This window comes from Sprattus sprattus (assembly GCF_963457725.1).
Source record: "Sprattus sprattus genome assembly, chromosome: 2".
NCBI classification, from domain to species: domain Eukaryota; kingdom Metazoa; phylum Chordata; class Actinopteri; order Clupeiformes; family Clupeidae; genus Sprattus; species Sprattus sprattus.
In genome coordinates this window covers 14,583,340-14,601,522 of record NC_137921.1, presented here as the reverse complement: position 1 = coordinate 14,601,522, position 18,183 = coordinate 14,583,340, and the positions used below count along the sequence as shown (strand labels likewise).

Sequence of the window (18,183 nt, the reverse complement as noted above, 5' to 3'; positions counted from 1 at the left end):
GCTCCTTCCAGGCAGTCAGAGAAAAATGGAAAATATGGAAATGTAGCAGAATTCAGTGGTAATATATCTGAACACACACACACACACACACACACACACACACACACACACACACACACACACACACACACACACACACACACACACACACACACACACACACACACACACACACACACACACACACACACAAACAAACAGAGGGGACTCTCAAGTAGTGATACAAGTATTTTAATGATAATGCAACGGCCATGTGTATTAAACAACAATTGCAGAAACACAGAACATCGACTGCATCTAACACATTTCCCCTCTGAAAAATAAACACGGAGACACATCGCTGTCTGCCTCTTATATTAGTCCTCAACATTGTAAAAAAGAGAGGAAAATGGTTTATCCTGAGTTGATATTATTGGAAAAAACTAAAAGAGTCTAAGATTAGGGCCTGAGAGCGATTGTAGAATTACAGAACACCCTCAATTGTTAGGACAAAAAGGAATGACCGTATAAATAGTCATTGCAAAATGCAAACTTGCAAATTTCCAAATAAAATAAAAAGTACAAAAAGACTTATCCTTTTTTTTAATTTTAAACAAATACAGTATATTAAAATAATGGACTCTCACTGTAGAATGTTGAATGTGTTATCAGGAACAATTGGAAACAAAGAAGAGGAACCACAGTAAGCACAGAGAAATATTTGGCAACAGAACTGCAAGTCAGTCATACAACTGTGTGTATGTTTAGCCTTCTGTGAAGACACAAGGAAATGATTTGACTACTTCCTGATCAACTAAGAACACACATTTAAAATTATAACACCAAATTAGAATTTCCCTTCCCTCCACTATGGAGGCACATGTTCATCTCACACAAGTTCAAGTTTAAACATCAAACCAGGTGTACACTCTGGAGGGGATGTAGAAAACAAACAAAAACCAACAACAACAACAACAACATTGTGAGCGTGTTTTACATCAGTATTGCAGCACACACTTTTTTTCTTGGTTGTCACCCACAAAACTGTTTATACTAAGGACAGAGAAAGGCTGTCATAGTTACAGGTTATAGGGCTACTGTGTCCCAGGTAAATGCCTAGATACTTGGGGTCGGTCAGTGGACAGGTAGCTGTTGTGAAACAGGTAGACATCACGTTAACCGGTACCGATCTTTTGCCAACATGAAAATGAAATAAAATGATGTGGAAAGTAATCCTACAACAGTCATGTCACCATGGGTGGCAGCATCTGTTTTGCTTAAAACTAAAATAGCACCAAAATGAACATAACAAGGTCATTATTTACTTTTGTTCGTATGATGTGTACACATTTCCCTTTAATAGGAGTAGACTGGGGTCTAAAAAAAAACAAACATGAGACTCAAAGGGGGCCTTGGGCCATGTCATAGAATAAGTGGGGAACTAATAAAGATGCCGGCAGTAATTTGGTTTCGAGAAAGGTTGTTGAAATTGGATCTCCATCACACCCCTCCCTCCTGTGCTCCTGAAGCTCCGTGTTGATTGGCAGGGGTGGTTTAAGGCTCGGTCCAAGCCACTATGTTTGTTAACCATTAACTGAGCCAGGTTCTGTGTACGACCACCTGTGTTTTTTTTAGGGCAAACACTGAACAGATCGTTAGAGGACCATGAGGAGCAATTCACTGAATCTGACAAACAGTGTATGGGACTAGAATCACAGACTGGACCTTCGATTGAATGAATCCTGTCTCTGACCAGATGCTCATGACCAGCTCCTCATCATTTACTCAAAGGCCCTTTCCCTGCTGTCCTTCTGGTCCTCCTTCACATGTGCCACTGGTCATAAATTGTGCTCCGTGTTAAGCCCTTCTTTCCATGTGGTGTTCCTTCTGTTTGTGTGTGTGTGTGTGTATGTGTGTGTGATTAAATGTGCTCATCTTCTGATGGGATGAATGTTGCCGATCTTACCGCATCCTTGATATCTCGATATCTTCTGTTGTCGTTGTTAATTCCTTAATGCAGCTGTGTTTATACTCCCTCATCTGATACAAAAAAGTGAGAGATGAAAGCATTGAGACACAGGGACAGCAGAAACATCAATGATATCAATAAGTGTGTTATTACACTGAGATGCGCGCCTTGAGACATGCACACGTACGCACACACTCATATTCAAACACAGGCAGATTCACACAGGGCCACAGGAACCAAAAAGGGATGGTGTCATGGATCACTACATAAACATGTAGACATGTAGGCAAGCAAGAAGCAATGCTGGTATATCTCTGTTAAACACATTTCTGCAGGTCTTTGCCGGTGTCTCTGCAGAAAATGTTTTATATGGCAATCTCACTCAAACAGAGCCATACACTCACAAACGCACATGAACAAACAACAGGCATGCAAACTGGTCAGGGGTGAAAAAGGTGAGAAGGTTGCGTGACAGGAAAAATTGCCGCTTCTTCATGCAGGGGTTACAGCAAAAACAAATCCTGAGCCTGAACTTTTTTTTCTAGGCCTATGTGGGTGAGTGCGAGGGGGGGGGGGGGGGGGGGGACGTCCTGTGTCCTGTGGCGAGGACACATTTACAGGGTCAAAAAAACATACAATCAAACAAAAAAACATTTAGAAATGAATGATGGCAGATTATGGTGGGACTTTTGAAACTGCAATCCCAAGAGGCTCAGCAATACTCCACCTCACTAGAATATGGTACTAACACATGTCGCATTTACGATTTCTTTTGATATCAAGTTTTGCTGCTAAGCTTTGTCCTTGGTTTGATTTAAGCTTTGATTTCAAGATTTCCTACAACCACAAGGTGACATGTTATAAGGGTATGTGAAATTCAGTCAGTGAAAGAAGATTGGATTTGCAACCATTTCATTGAGGATATATGAAAAAGGACAGTGATTCACTTTTTAAACCGTTAAAGAGCAACAGTGAGCTGTAGAATGTAGTTTTATATTGCAACATTTCCATAATTACTTCGTTCAGAAGAAATAATCGTATAATAAAATATACATCTTTTATTCTAGCATACAGTAGCCTAATTGCTGAGGCATTGGCTATATTCATGTTCCTGCCTGGCAAGTGTTGCGTTTTTACTGCGTTGTATCTTCAACAAAAAAAACGAACGAGGACATTGTCCAGGTTCTTGTTGGTGGCTTCGTCGACATTTAAGGAAAGCTTTAGCTTTTCCGAAATACGTCTTTTAAACTCTAGTGTTATGCCGTGTGTGTTAAAATAGCTGGCATGCTGATTGGATATTGACAGTTTAGTCAAAGCAATTTTGTCTTCAGCTATTTTTTGGCATAAATTCACCAGGGGTTGGGCGAGATTGCCTGGATTGTGTTCAGCGATGAACGTACACACGCATATTTTCAGGGCACATTAACGGTCAGTTATTGATGCCGGAACATCAGATGTGGTTGTTGCTCCTGGTAAAAGCGTTGTGTGTTGGATAGCACGAACAGCTGCTCTACGAATAAGTGGAAGCACTGGAAGCACCTTTTCCCCGCTAGTTGCATACAGTAGCTTTCTTGAGCACAACAAGTGAGCACCTGCTTCTCTTAACTTCTTACACCGGCTACCAAAAGGCTTACCGTCCTTCCCTATCTCTTCTATTCATGCCCAGCGCCATTTCTTTTTCAATCCTTCATCAACTAGGAGGGCATCTTCCCAAGCATTCTTGAACTTACTCTGCTTCGGTCTGACAGTATCTCTACTTTGGCATCTATGTAGGCAGAGCGATACAGAAAAGTCGGTGGTGAAAGCACATTTTCCCAAGACCCGCCCTAATCTACTTCTGATTGGCTAATTATGTTCTTTTGACAGCCTGAGAGTTGTGCTTTTTTCATATCATTGGCAGACGAACTCATAAACTCGAAAGCAATGGTGATGATAACGAGTTTTCAATATAAAAAAAAATTATATTAGACTTTTTTCCCGCAGCCAAACGCTGCACGCCGGAATTGCCCCCCCCCCCCCCCCCCCCAAAAAAAAAAAACTCCTCGGATCTACACGATTCACGTAAATGGCATATTTCGGTGGGAAAACGGCAAATTTCGCCGAAAAGCGACAAGTTTGCATGCCTGAAACAAGCACACCAATAAACAAAAACATGCAGACACCCACAGATCCACACACACACATCCACACAGGCATACATCCATGCACGCACACACACACACACAGACACACACACAGACACACATAGACAAATACACACACAGAGACACACCTGTGGGAGCAGCAGAATGCTGTCGGCCCCCTTTGATCTGCATGTAGATTGTGTATGAATCATAACCAAACAGGATGGCAGCCAGCAGACCAAACACCTTTGGAGGAAACAGGAATCAGTCAGGTGAAAAAAGAACCGGTTCATTAAAGGTGCAATAAGGATTAATAGCTATTCGCTAAAGGTATGCAAGCAGCTAAAACGAAATCTCTTGAAATGTGCTGACTTTGACATTATGACAAACTAGTTACTCAACGACTGTCCTTACACAGTCAAACATCAATCAAGTGCAACACAAGACTAAGCAAGACGGCAAATAAGCTACTTCTACTTCTACTTACTAGATCGGCAGAAGGTAATCAAAATCAGGTCGGCGGGCTGCGGCAGGCGAAACTACAGAACGCAGTTATATGCCTATCGACCCTGCTATGCCATTGGCACGGACGCAATTCTCCATATTAAAAGTCATTGTAGCGCCCCAATTTTTTTTAAGCTGTTATTTTAAGGTTAAACTGCTTATCCTAACCCTAATCCTGAAGCATAATTGTTGGATATTGCACCTTTAACGCAGTTGAGTTAAGTTACAGAAGAACGTGTAATAAACCATACACGTGTATCTCTAGCTTAAAAAAAACAGATACGCACACACTCATTTCTATTTCGATCATGTAGTTAGGTGAATCAGCTCATTTACTCTGCCATTTAATCTAAAATTCCCAGGTCACCTATACACTACATGTATAAAACGGTCGGAACATACAGATTAGCAAATGAGGTTCCGTATAGGCGACTACTGCCGCATAAATACACCATAAATATACAATAGCTATTTTGACATCATGAGAACCTCAGGACATGGTGTGACCTGACACGGCATGAGGCTAGGTCAGACAGAAATGCCATCATGAGAACCTCAAGATCCATCATTAAATCTGGTGGTGGCACCACAAAGGTACCAGAGGATCAGCATTAACACACCACAATGATCAGGTTTTTAGGGAAAAGCCAATTAGAGTTAGACTCACCCCGCCGGCAATGCGTGCTCCGTCTCCTCCTCCACCAATCACACAGATGATAGAGGTGATGAGGTACAGGAGGCAACCAATCCCAGCGCGGATCATGTCCTAGGAACCAAAAAAGGGATGGTGTCATGGATCACTATATAAACAGGTAGACATGTAAGCAAGCAAGAAACAATGCTGGTATATCTCTGTTAAACATATTTCTACAGGTCTTTACCGGTGTCTCTGCAGAAAATGTTTTATATGGCAATAGGAAACATTCAGACACTCCAAGCAGATGGGCCCCCCTTATGAGCTGAGGTTCTGCTAAAGTTTTCTTCCTGTTAACAGGGTGTTTTGTCTTTCCCCTGTCACCTTTGTGTTTGCTCTAAAGGGGGTTTAGGCCCTTGGCTCTGTTTTGGCGCTATATAAATAAAAACAATTTAGACATTTTAATTTAAAAATGAGGATCTGTGTGAGCATAGGTAGCTGACAAATATAGATTGTAAAACACGTGTAACTGCACAAAATATATATAATCTATTTGCTAATCTAAGCTCTCCAATCACCACATCCCCAGATGCTACCATACCAGTGACGTGTGAGGGGGCGCTGTGTGCTATGTGGCTACCACATCAGATGCTAACACACCAGCGACACGTGACGGGCATGTTTCTCTGTGTGATACTTACAGACCAGGGCCAGCTGATGATCTGGAACTGCTTGTCCAGCTCCAGCATGAAGACGACCATGAAGACGATGGCAAACACCATCGCACAGATGGCCACCGAGGAGTAGCCGGAGTACAGAGATGCCGCATAGCAGATGATGATGATGAAGCTGATCAGCTGGAAGCAGAGGAAGAGGGAGAGATTCAGTTAAGTGCAACACTATAAAAAGTGGGGCACTACAAAAGCGCTGGCAAGACAGAATGAGGCAAACAAAACTAAAGTTTGTTTTTAATGTGGTCCGAAGTGAGCCAAACGGCTGCTCAGAGTACTGATTCTGGAGAGAGACTGGTGGGGCGCAAGGTCTCTGACTCTCTCCGACTTGTCAATCAAACTGCACACAAACCTAGCCTACTTGCTCAATGAAGAGAGAGAGGGAGCCCAGGCTTTCTCCCAGCCTGCAGTAGACGAGAGAAAAGCAATATTAAACCCATCGCACAAGGTTTATATCAATAAAAGATTAGCGTTCTCTGGCGCCAAACAATTTGTCAACAGTGATAACCACATGGTGGGTCTCTGACTTCGGATGCTCCCTGTCTTGCAAGGATGACAGTTTTGCACAAGGTCAAAAGAAGCATAGTTCAACCCTTCTTATCACCTCTGGTCTAAACATGCTCTTGTACATATGCAGATTAAGTGGCACTTAATACGTTTATGTCCTCCTTATGTTTGTATTTGTGATTTATGTACTGTATGTATGTTGGTGAGGTTTATACGTGTTTACGTGTTTATGTGTATAAGCTACTGGATGACCTTTCCTGGGATTAATAAAGTATCCATCTATCTATCTATCTAATAATATAAGTTACACACACACAAACACAGAAAAGTCATGTTCCTGCTTATATAAGCACATGATTAATACAAGATATATTAATACAAGGCACTTGATTAATATTATCTGAAGTCCTTAACAGTGTTTCGAAATGGTCTCCATCACTCAACTCCTAAGAGCTCACTGGATTTGACAAATATCTTTTTTTATCCAGTAAAAACATTATCACACGAATAATAAACATTATCACGCGAATAATTATACACATCCAGTCAATGGTCCCCCTAATACTACTTTTCAGTATAACTATTTTTTTTTTCTATTTGACTATCACACACTCCCATTAAATGTTTGCCATCCAACTTTAGATTGCAATAATTGATTCTATGAGGGACACAACGCTATTAAAATAATGTCATTGCTCCTATTTCAGCCTTTTTTTTGTTTTTACATTCACTTATTTCATCTTTCAAAACACCTAAGTCACTAATGGTCCGCACTCAGACCACCATCAGCATCGGTTTAACTGGACGTGGATATTAAGAAAGTAATTGGAATTTCTAAATAACATCCTGGCATAGTTTATTATATGTAACATATCGGCACTAAACAGAAGTGGTTCATGGTTCTAGAAGACTCTCAAAGTTAGAAATGACATGGTCAATTAAAAACCTGTTACACACTGGTAACATCCACAAAAAATGTTAAGGGTTGATGAAAATACATGAGGAAGTATAAATGAATATAGAAGTAGTAAAACGGTGGGCCGTTTGTCCGTATCTCACCAGCGGACCAACCAAACATCGATGAACAAAAGGCCAGAGGACTGCCAGTGCTGCCACAGTGGGCAGATTGGGCAACTGGCCTTTCGCCATCTATGATGAAACAAACTCACAGACAACATGTGTGATGGCATCAGCATGCCATCTTCAAAAGTTTAGCTAGTGTTTTAAAAGCTGGACAGAAGTGGTTTTTCTGTGGCAAATTTGTAACGTTTAATTATTAAGCAAGATGTTCACTGTTCAGTTGAATTGGCAGGAACAGAAGTAACAGGTGGTTGTGATCAGTCATTTCCAAAGGATGCTAGTATATTTATTAGCTGCATACAATGTGTTATATTCAAATCATCTTATAAAATAAGAGGTGAAGTCAGCTGGGGACTATAGTAACAGCCATTATGATCAGCAACCAGCAAATGTAGCTAGCAAGTCAAATGGGCTGGTCACTTTTGCCCAAATGTGACATCTTTGGTTTGTAAGCGACTATCTCACTTGAAAACAAATCCTGTAAAAACTACAACAATTCAGTAATTTCTTCTTTACCCCTTCAAACTGGCAGGTTACAACTGTCCCGACACATTACAAATGTCTCCAAGGCACTCACTGCATTTAGATGACAATTAGAGAAAGAGTAATGCACATGTACTGGAATTAGTGAAGTACATATATGGCCAAAATATGTATGTTGCATATAAATGTTCAAATGAAAGGTGTCACTTATGCTGATTTTTTTGCAAGAAGACAAAATATACAAAAAAGCAAAGTGTTACAACTGGTCTTTTATAATCGTACCATACACATTGTCTCAAGGTGCTTTACAGAGCACTACATATACAGTACGTGACCTTTGAAGATGAAGAGGAATGAATGATGGGGAGATGAATATTCAGACATATTAGCAATAAACACTGCAATGTGATGCTACTATGCATTATGCTATATGATGCTACTATGCATTATGCTATGTGATGCTACTATGGATTATGCTATGTGATGCTACTATGCATTATGTTTGTAAATATTATTACCATCTTAGAAGGCTCCTTTCATCTGTGGCTTTAATATTAATGGTCTCTAAATGAATGCATTGTGGACATTTATGCCCCTTTAAATGTTTGAGTGAAGCAGATAAGATTTAGCTCTTTTTCACGAAAAGTGGCGTCTAGTGTAGAAGTGAGTGTAATATTCAATATCCATAACTACACAAATTATTTAAATGAGAATCTCTAAATAAATATACAGTTGGTACAGGTTTTTAATAGTTCCCCCAAAGTCTTTGAATATATATGTCAAATAAATTGCAGGAAAATGCATTAACATTTTCTTTGTTTCCTTTCCATTGTTTCCCATGCTCTTCGCTGTAATTAATACGAGGGTTAGGTTAGGGTTAGGGGCCACCATCTCCTTGTCTAACTAGTATAGGCCTGCTCCTTCATAGCTGACTGCTGCATACCCACCATCCTCCGAACCCTTGCATGCTGTCTTACAGTGATCCAACTAAGATCCGCAGAGTGTTCTAGAAGGACTGCATCATGTAGTGCGGATTGAGAAACACACATCTCTCTTCTGAAAGGAGAAGTTCTAAGACAGTGATGAAGTTGTGTTGTGCTTTATGGTATAAAAGATGGAAATCAGTCAATTTTCGGTTAATAGTCCATCCCCTTTATGAATGTCAATATATAAACTTTAGATTATGGATAGCCATTGACAGCTCCAGCACCAGCCCTCTGTACACTGCAGCTTCTGTACACAGTGGCTGCTGGAGTTTTCTGTGATGCACATGACAGCTGTTGTCACGAGAACAAGGCAAGCCAATGCCCTAGCAGGGACAGCCCCCAGCTGTCAGCCCGGGTCAGTCATCTAACATTTGGGTTCCAAATTCCACATTTACCTCCTGTGTGTGTATGTGGACCCACTGGAGCCTTTTTCCAATCACTAAAAAACGTGGTGAGGTGTGAATGTGAGTGAGAGTGTGAGTGTGTGTGTGTGTGTGTGTGTTTGAGGGAGGAAGTAAGTGTGTGTTTGAGGGAGGGAGTGAGTAAGTGTGTGTGTGTGTGTGTGTGTGTGTGTGTGAAGGAGAAAATAGGTGTTAGTGTGCGTGCATGTTTGTGTGTAAGTGAGTAAGTCTGTGAGTAACACATTTCACATTATTGCACTGTTGTCTTGTTAACTGGAGCATGCTAGAGAGAGCCCTTGCTTAACCCCACTACATTAGAACCAAGGCTGCCCCCCGGTAGCAGCCATTTAAAAAAGGGAGACACTCAACAGCCCTGAGAACACTGCCAGGCTTCTCCAAAGACTGTGGCCTCCGTCGAAGAGCTGAAGTTGTGGAAGTGGCAGAAGAGGTTGGCGAGGATCTTAAATGTAAATATTCGAAAACTGGGCGATGTGCTTTCCGACCCACTGCAGTTGCTGCTTCTGTGTCACTACACTCATTGTGTGTCTTTTGAAGATTTCCATCTGCCATTAGTGGGTTGTCTGAAGAAATTTCTTTCTGTGTTACACATTGCTGGGTTCAGGGCACTTACTGCTCCCAGTTTCGTTTTTTTGCTTGGATTCGGTTATTGTGTGCCTGGTTCTATCAGGCTATGTTACGAACACAAGCCTCAGAGAGACACAGAGTCAGACCCGACTTGAGGATCTGTTTAAAAGGCCTGATAAAACAGTGGACATAAAGAACGGGTTGCTGCAGTGGGCATAGTCATGTCTTTGTCTGGGGTTTGTTATGACTGCGGCCTTGGCAAAAAAACCTAAAAAAAGCACAACATTTCAAGTTTATCCAGAGAGAAAGCCCTTCTTATTGGGACAACAATACAGTCCTTTCAGATAGGGTCACTTAGGCAGTTCTGAAAGAATTAAAGCTTTGGACCAACAGTGTCACAAGCTATTAAAAGTCATAGGACTGCAGAGCTTAAAGGAACAGTTTCACCAGCATCAAACAAAACCTAATTTCACACTTTCCCCCTCCCCGTAATAACTAAATATCTTTTCATAATTAGTTTATTTTCACACAGTTGATTCTCAAATACACGGCCAGTGGATAGACATGGTCGCTTTTGCTTTTGTTGGTCGATACATAAATGCCCAAATCTTCACATAATTTCCTCAAACAGCAAGCATCTACCGTAGGTCTTTAACAATCTTATCCATACTTGTGATGCAACACACGACACATTTTGAAATGAACTGAATGAATAAATGAATGAATGAACGAATGAGTGAATGAATGAATGAACTGCTTGTATCAACAGTTTTAAATGTTTTTAAATGTTGAATATTATATGAAATATTTCAGCCCAAATGAAACCACTCCCATATCCAGGAACTCTCTCCGTCTCTCTTCCTGGATATGGGGGTGGTTTCATTTGGGCTGAAATATTTCTTTAAGGAATTCTCTTCTTTAAGTGTCTTCCTGGATATGGGAGTGGTCTCTCAAACATAAATGGACCCGATGAGTCATCACATGAGTCACAGAGCCGTTATTCCATGAAACATTCTCTAAAATATCAGTGAGAAGAAGATGAGTAAAATTTCACTTTCAAAGTGAAACACCAGTCAAAACAGACATTTTGTGATTAACGTGAAGTGACATACAAATATGCGGTCTCCTCTTTAGTTTTAAATAAGAGGACTTAAGTGTCGAGTGCCAGAGCTACCAAACGGGGGAGTTATATAGCTTTACCAGTAGGCGCTAAATAAACGAGCTATTTCTCAGCATGGTGCGAGGACAACTGCGAGAGTAAAAATGACAGGCGTCTGACATGCTGGTGTCAGCTGTGTGTTATATGTGTGTGTGTGTGTGTGTGTGTGTCAGCGACAGCTGGACCCCTGGGGGAAAAAAGGCCCATTTGTGCTGTGGCAAGAGGCATTTCTTACCACGGAAAAGGGCCTTAACCACAGACGGCTGCTAGTGTGGCCATATTTAGGGTAGCGCTACTTCCTAAGAAAATAGAAGGCCTCTAACACAAACCCTCTAAAATATACTTATATTCATTTTACTTCTTCATTATCCCAGAATCCATTCAAGTTCATATCTACATAAATCTTCACTCAAGCGAATCCTTGAAAAGTTAAGAGAGTTAAGAGCCTCTTAGTGCATAGTGAGGGAAAGCAGGAAGAGCACGAAGGCCGGCCCAGACCAGACGGATGTTAGTGTCGGTGTGGGATAGTGTTTTTTTGACCCACCCTCCTGACCAAGAGTGGCGGTCAGAGCGCTGCACATTGTCAGTCACAAGACTCCTGCTTCCTTCCAACACAACTCGCAGGCTCGACCCTTCACACTGTGTCAGCAAACACGCAGTGCTTAGTGGAGTCAGATGAGTAGTATTCCGGTAGTATCCTCTGGAGAGATGTGGTTCTTTTAGTTTTGGTCTTACGCTTCATACTTTTTTTTTTTCAGAGTGAGGCATGCAACACACACCATAAAAGGCATTCCTCCCTTGATGTAAAAAAAAGGCAAACACTCTTATCAAGCTTCTGCCCTGAGCTGCTACCAGTCTGGCGCTTGTGCCAGCTCCTGAGGCAGTTTCCCTCTTCACTGCCATGCCATTGACACAGTGTGAGAGAGTGAGAGTGTGTGTGTGTGTGTGTGCCATGGACACAGTGTGAGAGTGTGTGTGTGTGTGTGTGTGCCATGGACAAAGTATGAGAGAGTGGGAGTGTGTGTGATGTGTGTTTGCCATGCCATGGACTCAGTGCCTGCACTGACAGGCATGACCAAGGCAGGCAAATATGGCTTTCTATTTCAATATAGATATATGGGGTGTGTTTAAGTGCCCAAGGCCATTATATTTAGTGATTCAGTGTGTGTGTGTGGCACCAAACCAATTTTGCAGGATGTACCCCATAACGGTTTCCACAGAGGGGAATTCTGGGTAAAAATAGACGCATGACTCATGTGGGTTTGATGGAAATGGCAGAGCTGGGACTCTCGAGCTGTGGGCTTACTAGGGATGCCGCTCTGAGTACATGGCGCACACACACACACACACACACACACACACACACACACACACACACACACACACACACACACACACACACACACACACACACACACACACACACACACACCTGTCTGCCGCTGCAGGCTGCTTATGGCACCTGCAGCGTCTCAGGAGGGAACCTATTACTCAAGGGACTGGCCCAGGCAACAACACCACTTCTGCTGACGGCAGAGTCACTCCTGCTCTGTGATGAAGGTGTTACATTATCTCACTAAGCCCATAGATGCATGCACACCATATACTATTAAGTTTCAATTTAGTTATTTTATACATTTATACTTATTCATTATATCAATTTATATGTCTATTTATATTATATTATGAGCTGGCCATTTTTCTGGAGTTAAATTGAAAATATGTTAATGATTATTGCTTGGAAAAGTATGGGCCTAACACAAGATTGAAAACAGAAAGTGATAATTCATCCACACACTCACACACAGAACTGCAGTGTAATTTTAGCAAGCCTTTCATTTGCTTTCATTTGTTTCTTACAATCATACTCATTAAGTCTTTGTGTATATTAACGTGATGAATAATTCAGTGTATTATATTTCATGTGGGAGACAGCCACATATGCTACTACTGCTGCAGTTGCCACTGCAGGCGACAAATGGACATGGAATAGGCTAGCAGCTTACATGAGTGGGCGCGGGGGCTCTGTTCTGCAGGCCACGAAGAAACGAATGATGCAAGCCACCACGCCCACCCCTCACTCCTCTCCTCTCTGCTAACCCTTCACTCGCTCCTGCCAACACCACACACATGTATCAAGGCTTTCTGTGTTCCAGAGACTGGCACAAGCTGCCTCTGTGCGCGCGGCCGCTCTGGTTGGGGAGGGAGAGGTGGGGGGGGGGGGGGGGGGGGGGGGGGCTGGTGAGGCACACACAATGGGGATCTATTCAATGAGAGACCCAGCAGTGCTCTGAGGACGCCCACAATCGGGGAGCCCAGGACAGGGTCGACGTCTGATGAGTGCGGGTCTGCAGCGCTGTGTGCAACCAACAGAGACTCAAGGGCTCACACACACACTCACCTAGGAGCGCATTGACAAATGCACACACCAACAATCACACTGACAACTACACACAAACACACACACACACACACACACACACACACACACACACACACACTTGTAAGCATACTGACAAACACACACACACTAACAAATGCGCTGACTGACCAACACACGCACAGAGACACACACGCTTAGACATGCACTGAACCAATGATAAGAAGGGTACAAAGTTCTGAATTTATACGTCCATAATGGCATGGCACATCAATGGAAGACCGACAGGAAGGTAGACAGACCAATAAGAGACAAACAGACAGACAGACACCCACACACTCTCCCTCTTTCTTTCTCCAACACACACCAACGCCTGACCTATAAGGGGCATGCTTTCATTACTAAACACACATGATATGGCTGGCTCAGTGAACAAATGCTATAACATACAGCAGCACGTGGTGCACAGGTCATGTGACCACGGGAAAAAAGAAAGCAAATCCATACTCAGTCTCATTTTAATGTCTCCCATTGTCCTGTTAGTGTATTTCATGCTGCCAATATAAAAATGCATCAAAGAGTTGTTAAAACTCTTATCTAGTATTGCACCAATGTGATGGGGTGTGTCGGTATGTTTTGGGCCCACCCTGACATATAGGTGTGTCAGTAGTCTACACACACAATTAGTCATTTGACCTTTTGACTGACACATTTTAGAATGGGACAAGAAACATCATGTCATATGTGGATAGCTTCCAAAGCACAAAGCTCCCACTTTACAGGACGCTGTTGCCTGGAGTAAAGATCTGTTGGCTGAGCAATACTTGTCAATGTTTGTCCTATTTTAGCTCAACCCAATCAAACTATGTGGGCCAACAGGAGAGCTGTACCAAACAGCCACCACAGAGTTGAACGTCTTTGGTTAAAAGCTTTGTGCCGCAAAAAAATACATCATCGCCAGAAAGGGGCGCAGGAACTACATGTACCGTATTCTACAGCATGTCTGAGAGCACTTTCGCAACGCATGGAATGCTTAAAAAAAATCCCTAGTACTGACTTGGGCTCATAGCTACATGCAAATGTTTCAGATAGGAAAAACCAACTGTATCTGGAATACCACCACAGCAGTCTTGCCTTGCATATATTTGAGCTGAGCTAGCAGCGCTTCTGTTTACAGTGCTCACATGTACATAAACACTGTCAGGGGACTAGTATGGGGGCCACTGTTTAGCGTTATCTTTTTATAGCAGGGGTTTCTATTGTAGCTCTTTGCTGGAACTTTCTATTGCAGGAGCTGAAGTTTTATGTGATATCTTTTCAACTCAAACCAGATGAAAATGGAAAATGGAAAAACCCATGCAAGTTTATGACTCCGGAATCATTTCTGATCTATCCACAAGTCTTTTGAAGGGATCTCTCCTTACCCTGCTTCATCTTACCAGCACCACCTTACATGTTAAAGCAGTAGTTTCCCCTTCTTCCTTTTTTTAAGTGACCGTTTCACCAAGATATGCAGATAACAGGCAGGAAGATGAAATGAGCACTACAGCTTACACAAAACTCAAAGTCTAATAAGTATAACCATCTACTATGGTATGCCATAAGTACTTAATCAGTGAGTCCCCTTCTCTCTGTGACCTGTGACTTCTGTCTGCCTGGTGCTAAGTGACAGAAAGCAACACGTGGTTACTCTCACAGGTCTAAAAGCGCCAGGTGAAAGTTCCTGACCCCACAGTTTGATCCCTGGCAGCTCTGTGGCTCAGCTGGCTATCTGAAGCACATTGTCCGCATTCCATGCCCACATGGTCTTCCAAGACTCCCCCACAAACGGACCCAGCTTAGCTGTATAACACCGTGAACCTGTAAACTTGTTGACTGGTCTGATGTGGCCCATCTCTGTACTTTGCACATTTTGTGAAATAACTGCGGCGAAGTGAGTGATAGCATGTGAATAAAGTTTAAAGAAGGACAGCACAATGTATCATACAACTCACCCCGAACCCCTTACTTAAGTTAAACGTGTGTGAGGCAAATCTATGGCTAGAAAGTTAAACATCACACAAAGTTATTTACATTTGGTTAAGGTGTAGCCTACTGTACACTGTTGATGGTTAAGGTATTTCAATATTTAATACACTTCCCTGAGACTTCCCTGAGACCTGTACGCTCAGTCTAAGTCAGTAGTGCGTTGAAAGGTGTACATTACTCATATTCAATGACGGGGGGTGGAAGCTGTCAGTAAGAAGTGTAACGATTGTGACAAAAGGTCAAAAAGCGCAATACTTTCACTTTTAAAACACTATTAGGATTGAGTGCTAGTAAAACAGTTTGGATACTAAACACGTGGTATATACAGAAAACACAAACACTGAAAGTCGAGCAATATCGTCACAAGTCGCTTGTTGGCTATTTAAGCTTTTTTTTCACTTATTACGAAAGCAGCAGTGCTACAGTCACAGTTTCCATGACCGACACGTAGCAACAGAGAAGCTACTGTAGGCTATCACTGGTTTGACAAATAGTAAGTATTGGTATTAAGTAAATGTAAATAAAACTTACAATTTCTCCTGACAGAATAGCTCCTTTTGGAGTTCGCACGTATGCCTTCAGCTTCTCCAAAAAGTTCGAGGCTGGTGTTCCCCCAGAGTCTGCCATGATTCAAAGTTTCTCTTGAAATAACAAAATGCTTAAGTCGCAACTTTGATTCCTCGCTGGAAACGTCCAAAAAGGTTACTTATCGGACAATGGATATTTTGTTACCACTGTTGAAATTATAGCGTACGATATTATATCGTAAAAACAACACACTTCTTTCTCGTTCAGTGATGCAAAGCGGACTTTCTGCGAAACCAAACTATGAGGCACGGCTTAAAATACGAGCGCCAAACTTTAGCGCCGACTATCTATCTCCCTTAAAGTGAATGTCAAGCAGCCAGAAGGAAATCTGAGGAAGAACGGGGCGTCGGCTTTCGCGTTTTTCCTCCTGAGAGTAGGCATAACCGAAAGAGAGAGAGCGAGAGAAAGAGAGAGAGGTGTTGTGGCAGAGTAGGCGTGTTTGGTAGTCACGATAGAGCTGGGGAGTAAGAAATCGACAGAGATCAAACTGGGTTTAAATAAGTTACTTCGAACAAGCCTTGATTACTTTAACTGTAGGTTATGTCAGACTTGAAGATATTACCAGCTTTTTGCGGAAAACTGTGTGTGTGTGTGTGTGTGTGTGTGTGTGTGTTTTATTAATGATATAACATCTGTAGCGTGGCCTATATCTTAAAACCAACTCCTAGTCTACAACTTCCTCAGAATCAAAAACAGCGACGATACTTTTTTTTTTTATGTGTTGGCAACAGGACAAGGCGATCGTGCCAACTGTAGGGGGACAAACAGGAAGGCAGAAACTCCACTGCGGATGCTTACTAGAAAGATGGCAAGATAAGGGCTCAAATACACATAAGCGGTTTTTTTAAACGGGACGCGAGCAAATGCATTGATTCCTATGGCACGGCGCGTTTACCGTGTGCGCCCCTTCTCCACCACGCGTTGCGTCTTTGAAGCGTTTTTTAGGTGCGCTTAAAAGTTGAACTATTCTCAACTTTCCAGCGCAAGGCAGGGAAGCGCACCGCTTCTGTTTTGGCCGCCGCACTTTGCCAAGGCGTTACTGAAGCGTCTACGTCTGAAAAAAGACGCGTATGTGTATTTGAGCCCTAACTTTCACGCAAAGCGCCCCGTACCATAGGAATCAATGCATTTCCTAGCGTCGCGTTTTTACAAAAACGAACGTATGTGTATCTGAGCCCTATGGTTGTAGGCGTTCAAGATGGTTGTAGGCAATCAGATGACAGTTGTCTTGCCTCAATGAGAATAAATGTCCAACCTCCGTTTGTGCATGCCTATTTCATAAAAGCAGCTTCACTGTGAAATACAATTGTATTGATTGTATGCAAGAAATAAAACACAGTTTTAGTTCAGCCTTCGACGGAATAATGTAAAGTTTATTTTGACTTTGTATCACATGTATTCCATCGGGTAAGTATACAATTTCTGCATAACCAGTTTCCCCTCTGGATGAAGATCATTATCAATAATACTTATAAGAATACTTCATACACAACAACACAACACTACCCAAACGTGTTGGGAGTACCACAAGACATCATCCACCACTAAGAATTGAGTGTTTTTATTTATTTACCATATTTGCAAGAGATACAAAGAGAAAGAACGAAAGGGAAGAGAACATGTAGAGAGTTGCATTTATGCTGTCTGATTGAGCCACCAAACGAATAGCAGGGAAGTGGCTGTGTGTGTTTGTTTGTGTGTTTGTGTGTGTGTGTGTGTGTGTGTGTGTGTGTGTGTGTGTGTGTATGTGTGTCTGTGTGCATGGCAGCAGATTGTAGAGGGTGTTTCTGCAGTCTAGAATGGTTGGTAGTTGTGAAAGTTTGAAGACAGTTCGAGAGGATGAGTGATCCAGACTCAAGGCATTGATTCTTCTGTTGAAGTCAGGTTGCCACAACGACCCCTTTGTTTGTTGAGGCTCTGATGTTCTGTGCAGAGCTCTAATGAGAGGATGTATTGGTTGCCCTGACTACCTTTGTTTGTTACTAGGCTGATGTTGTGTGCATTCCATAATCATAGATGCAAAAGTAATTTACTTGCAGGAACAGC

The 18,183-nt window shown here is 42.2% G+C and overlaps 1 protein-coding gene across 1 annotated transcript; it reads right to left on the bottom strand.

The window, feature by feature from the left end:
- Positions 1-215: 215 nt before the first annotated feature.
- Positions 216-16,423, bottom strand: plp2b (proteolipid protein 2b). The gene is made up of 5 exons (XM_080832542.1): positions 16,081-16,423; positions 5,911-6,066; positions 5,243-5,341; positions 4,221-4,317; positions 216-2,019 (listed from the first exon to the last, which is right to left on the bottom strand). The coding sequence occupies exons 1-5, from the start codon at positions 16,174-16,176 to the stop codon at positions 2,006-2,008; spliced, it is 462 nt and encodes a 153-aa protein (XP_080688668.1). The 5' UTR covers positions 16,177-16,423; the 3' UTR covers positions 216-2,005.
- Between the last annotated feature and the right edge of the window lie 1,760 nt (positions 16,424-18,183).

Excerpts from the sequence above, each read along its gene's own strand:
- plp2b (XM_080832542.1), bottom strand. The coding sequence starts at position 16,176 with ATGGCAGACTCTGGGGGAACACCAGCCTCGAACTTTTTGGAGAAGCTG. Across the intron at positions 6,067-16,080 it reads CTATTCTGTCAGGAGAAATT|CTGATCAGCTTCATCATCAT; the intron begins GTAAGTTTTATT and ends CTCTGCTTCCAG. Across the intron at positions 4,318-5,242 it reads GAGCACGCATTGCCGGCGGG|GTGTTTGGTCTGCTGGCTGC; the intron begins GTGAGTCTAACT and ends TTTCCTCCAAAG.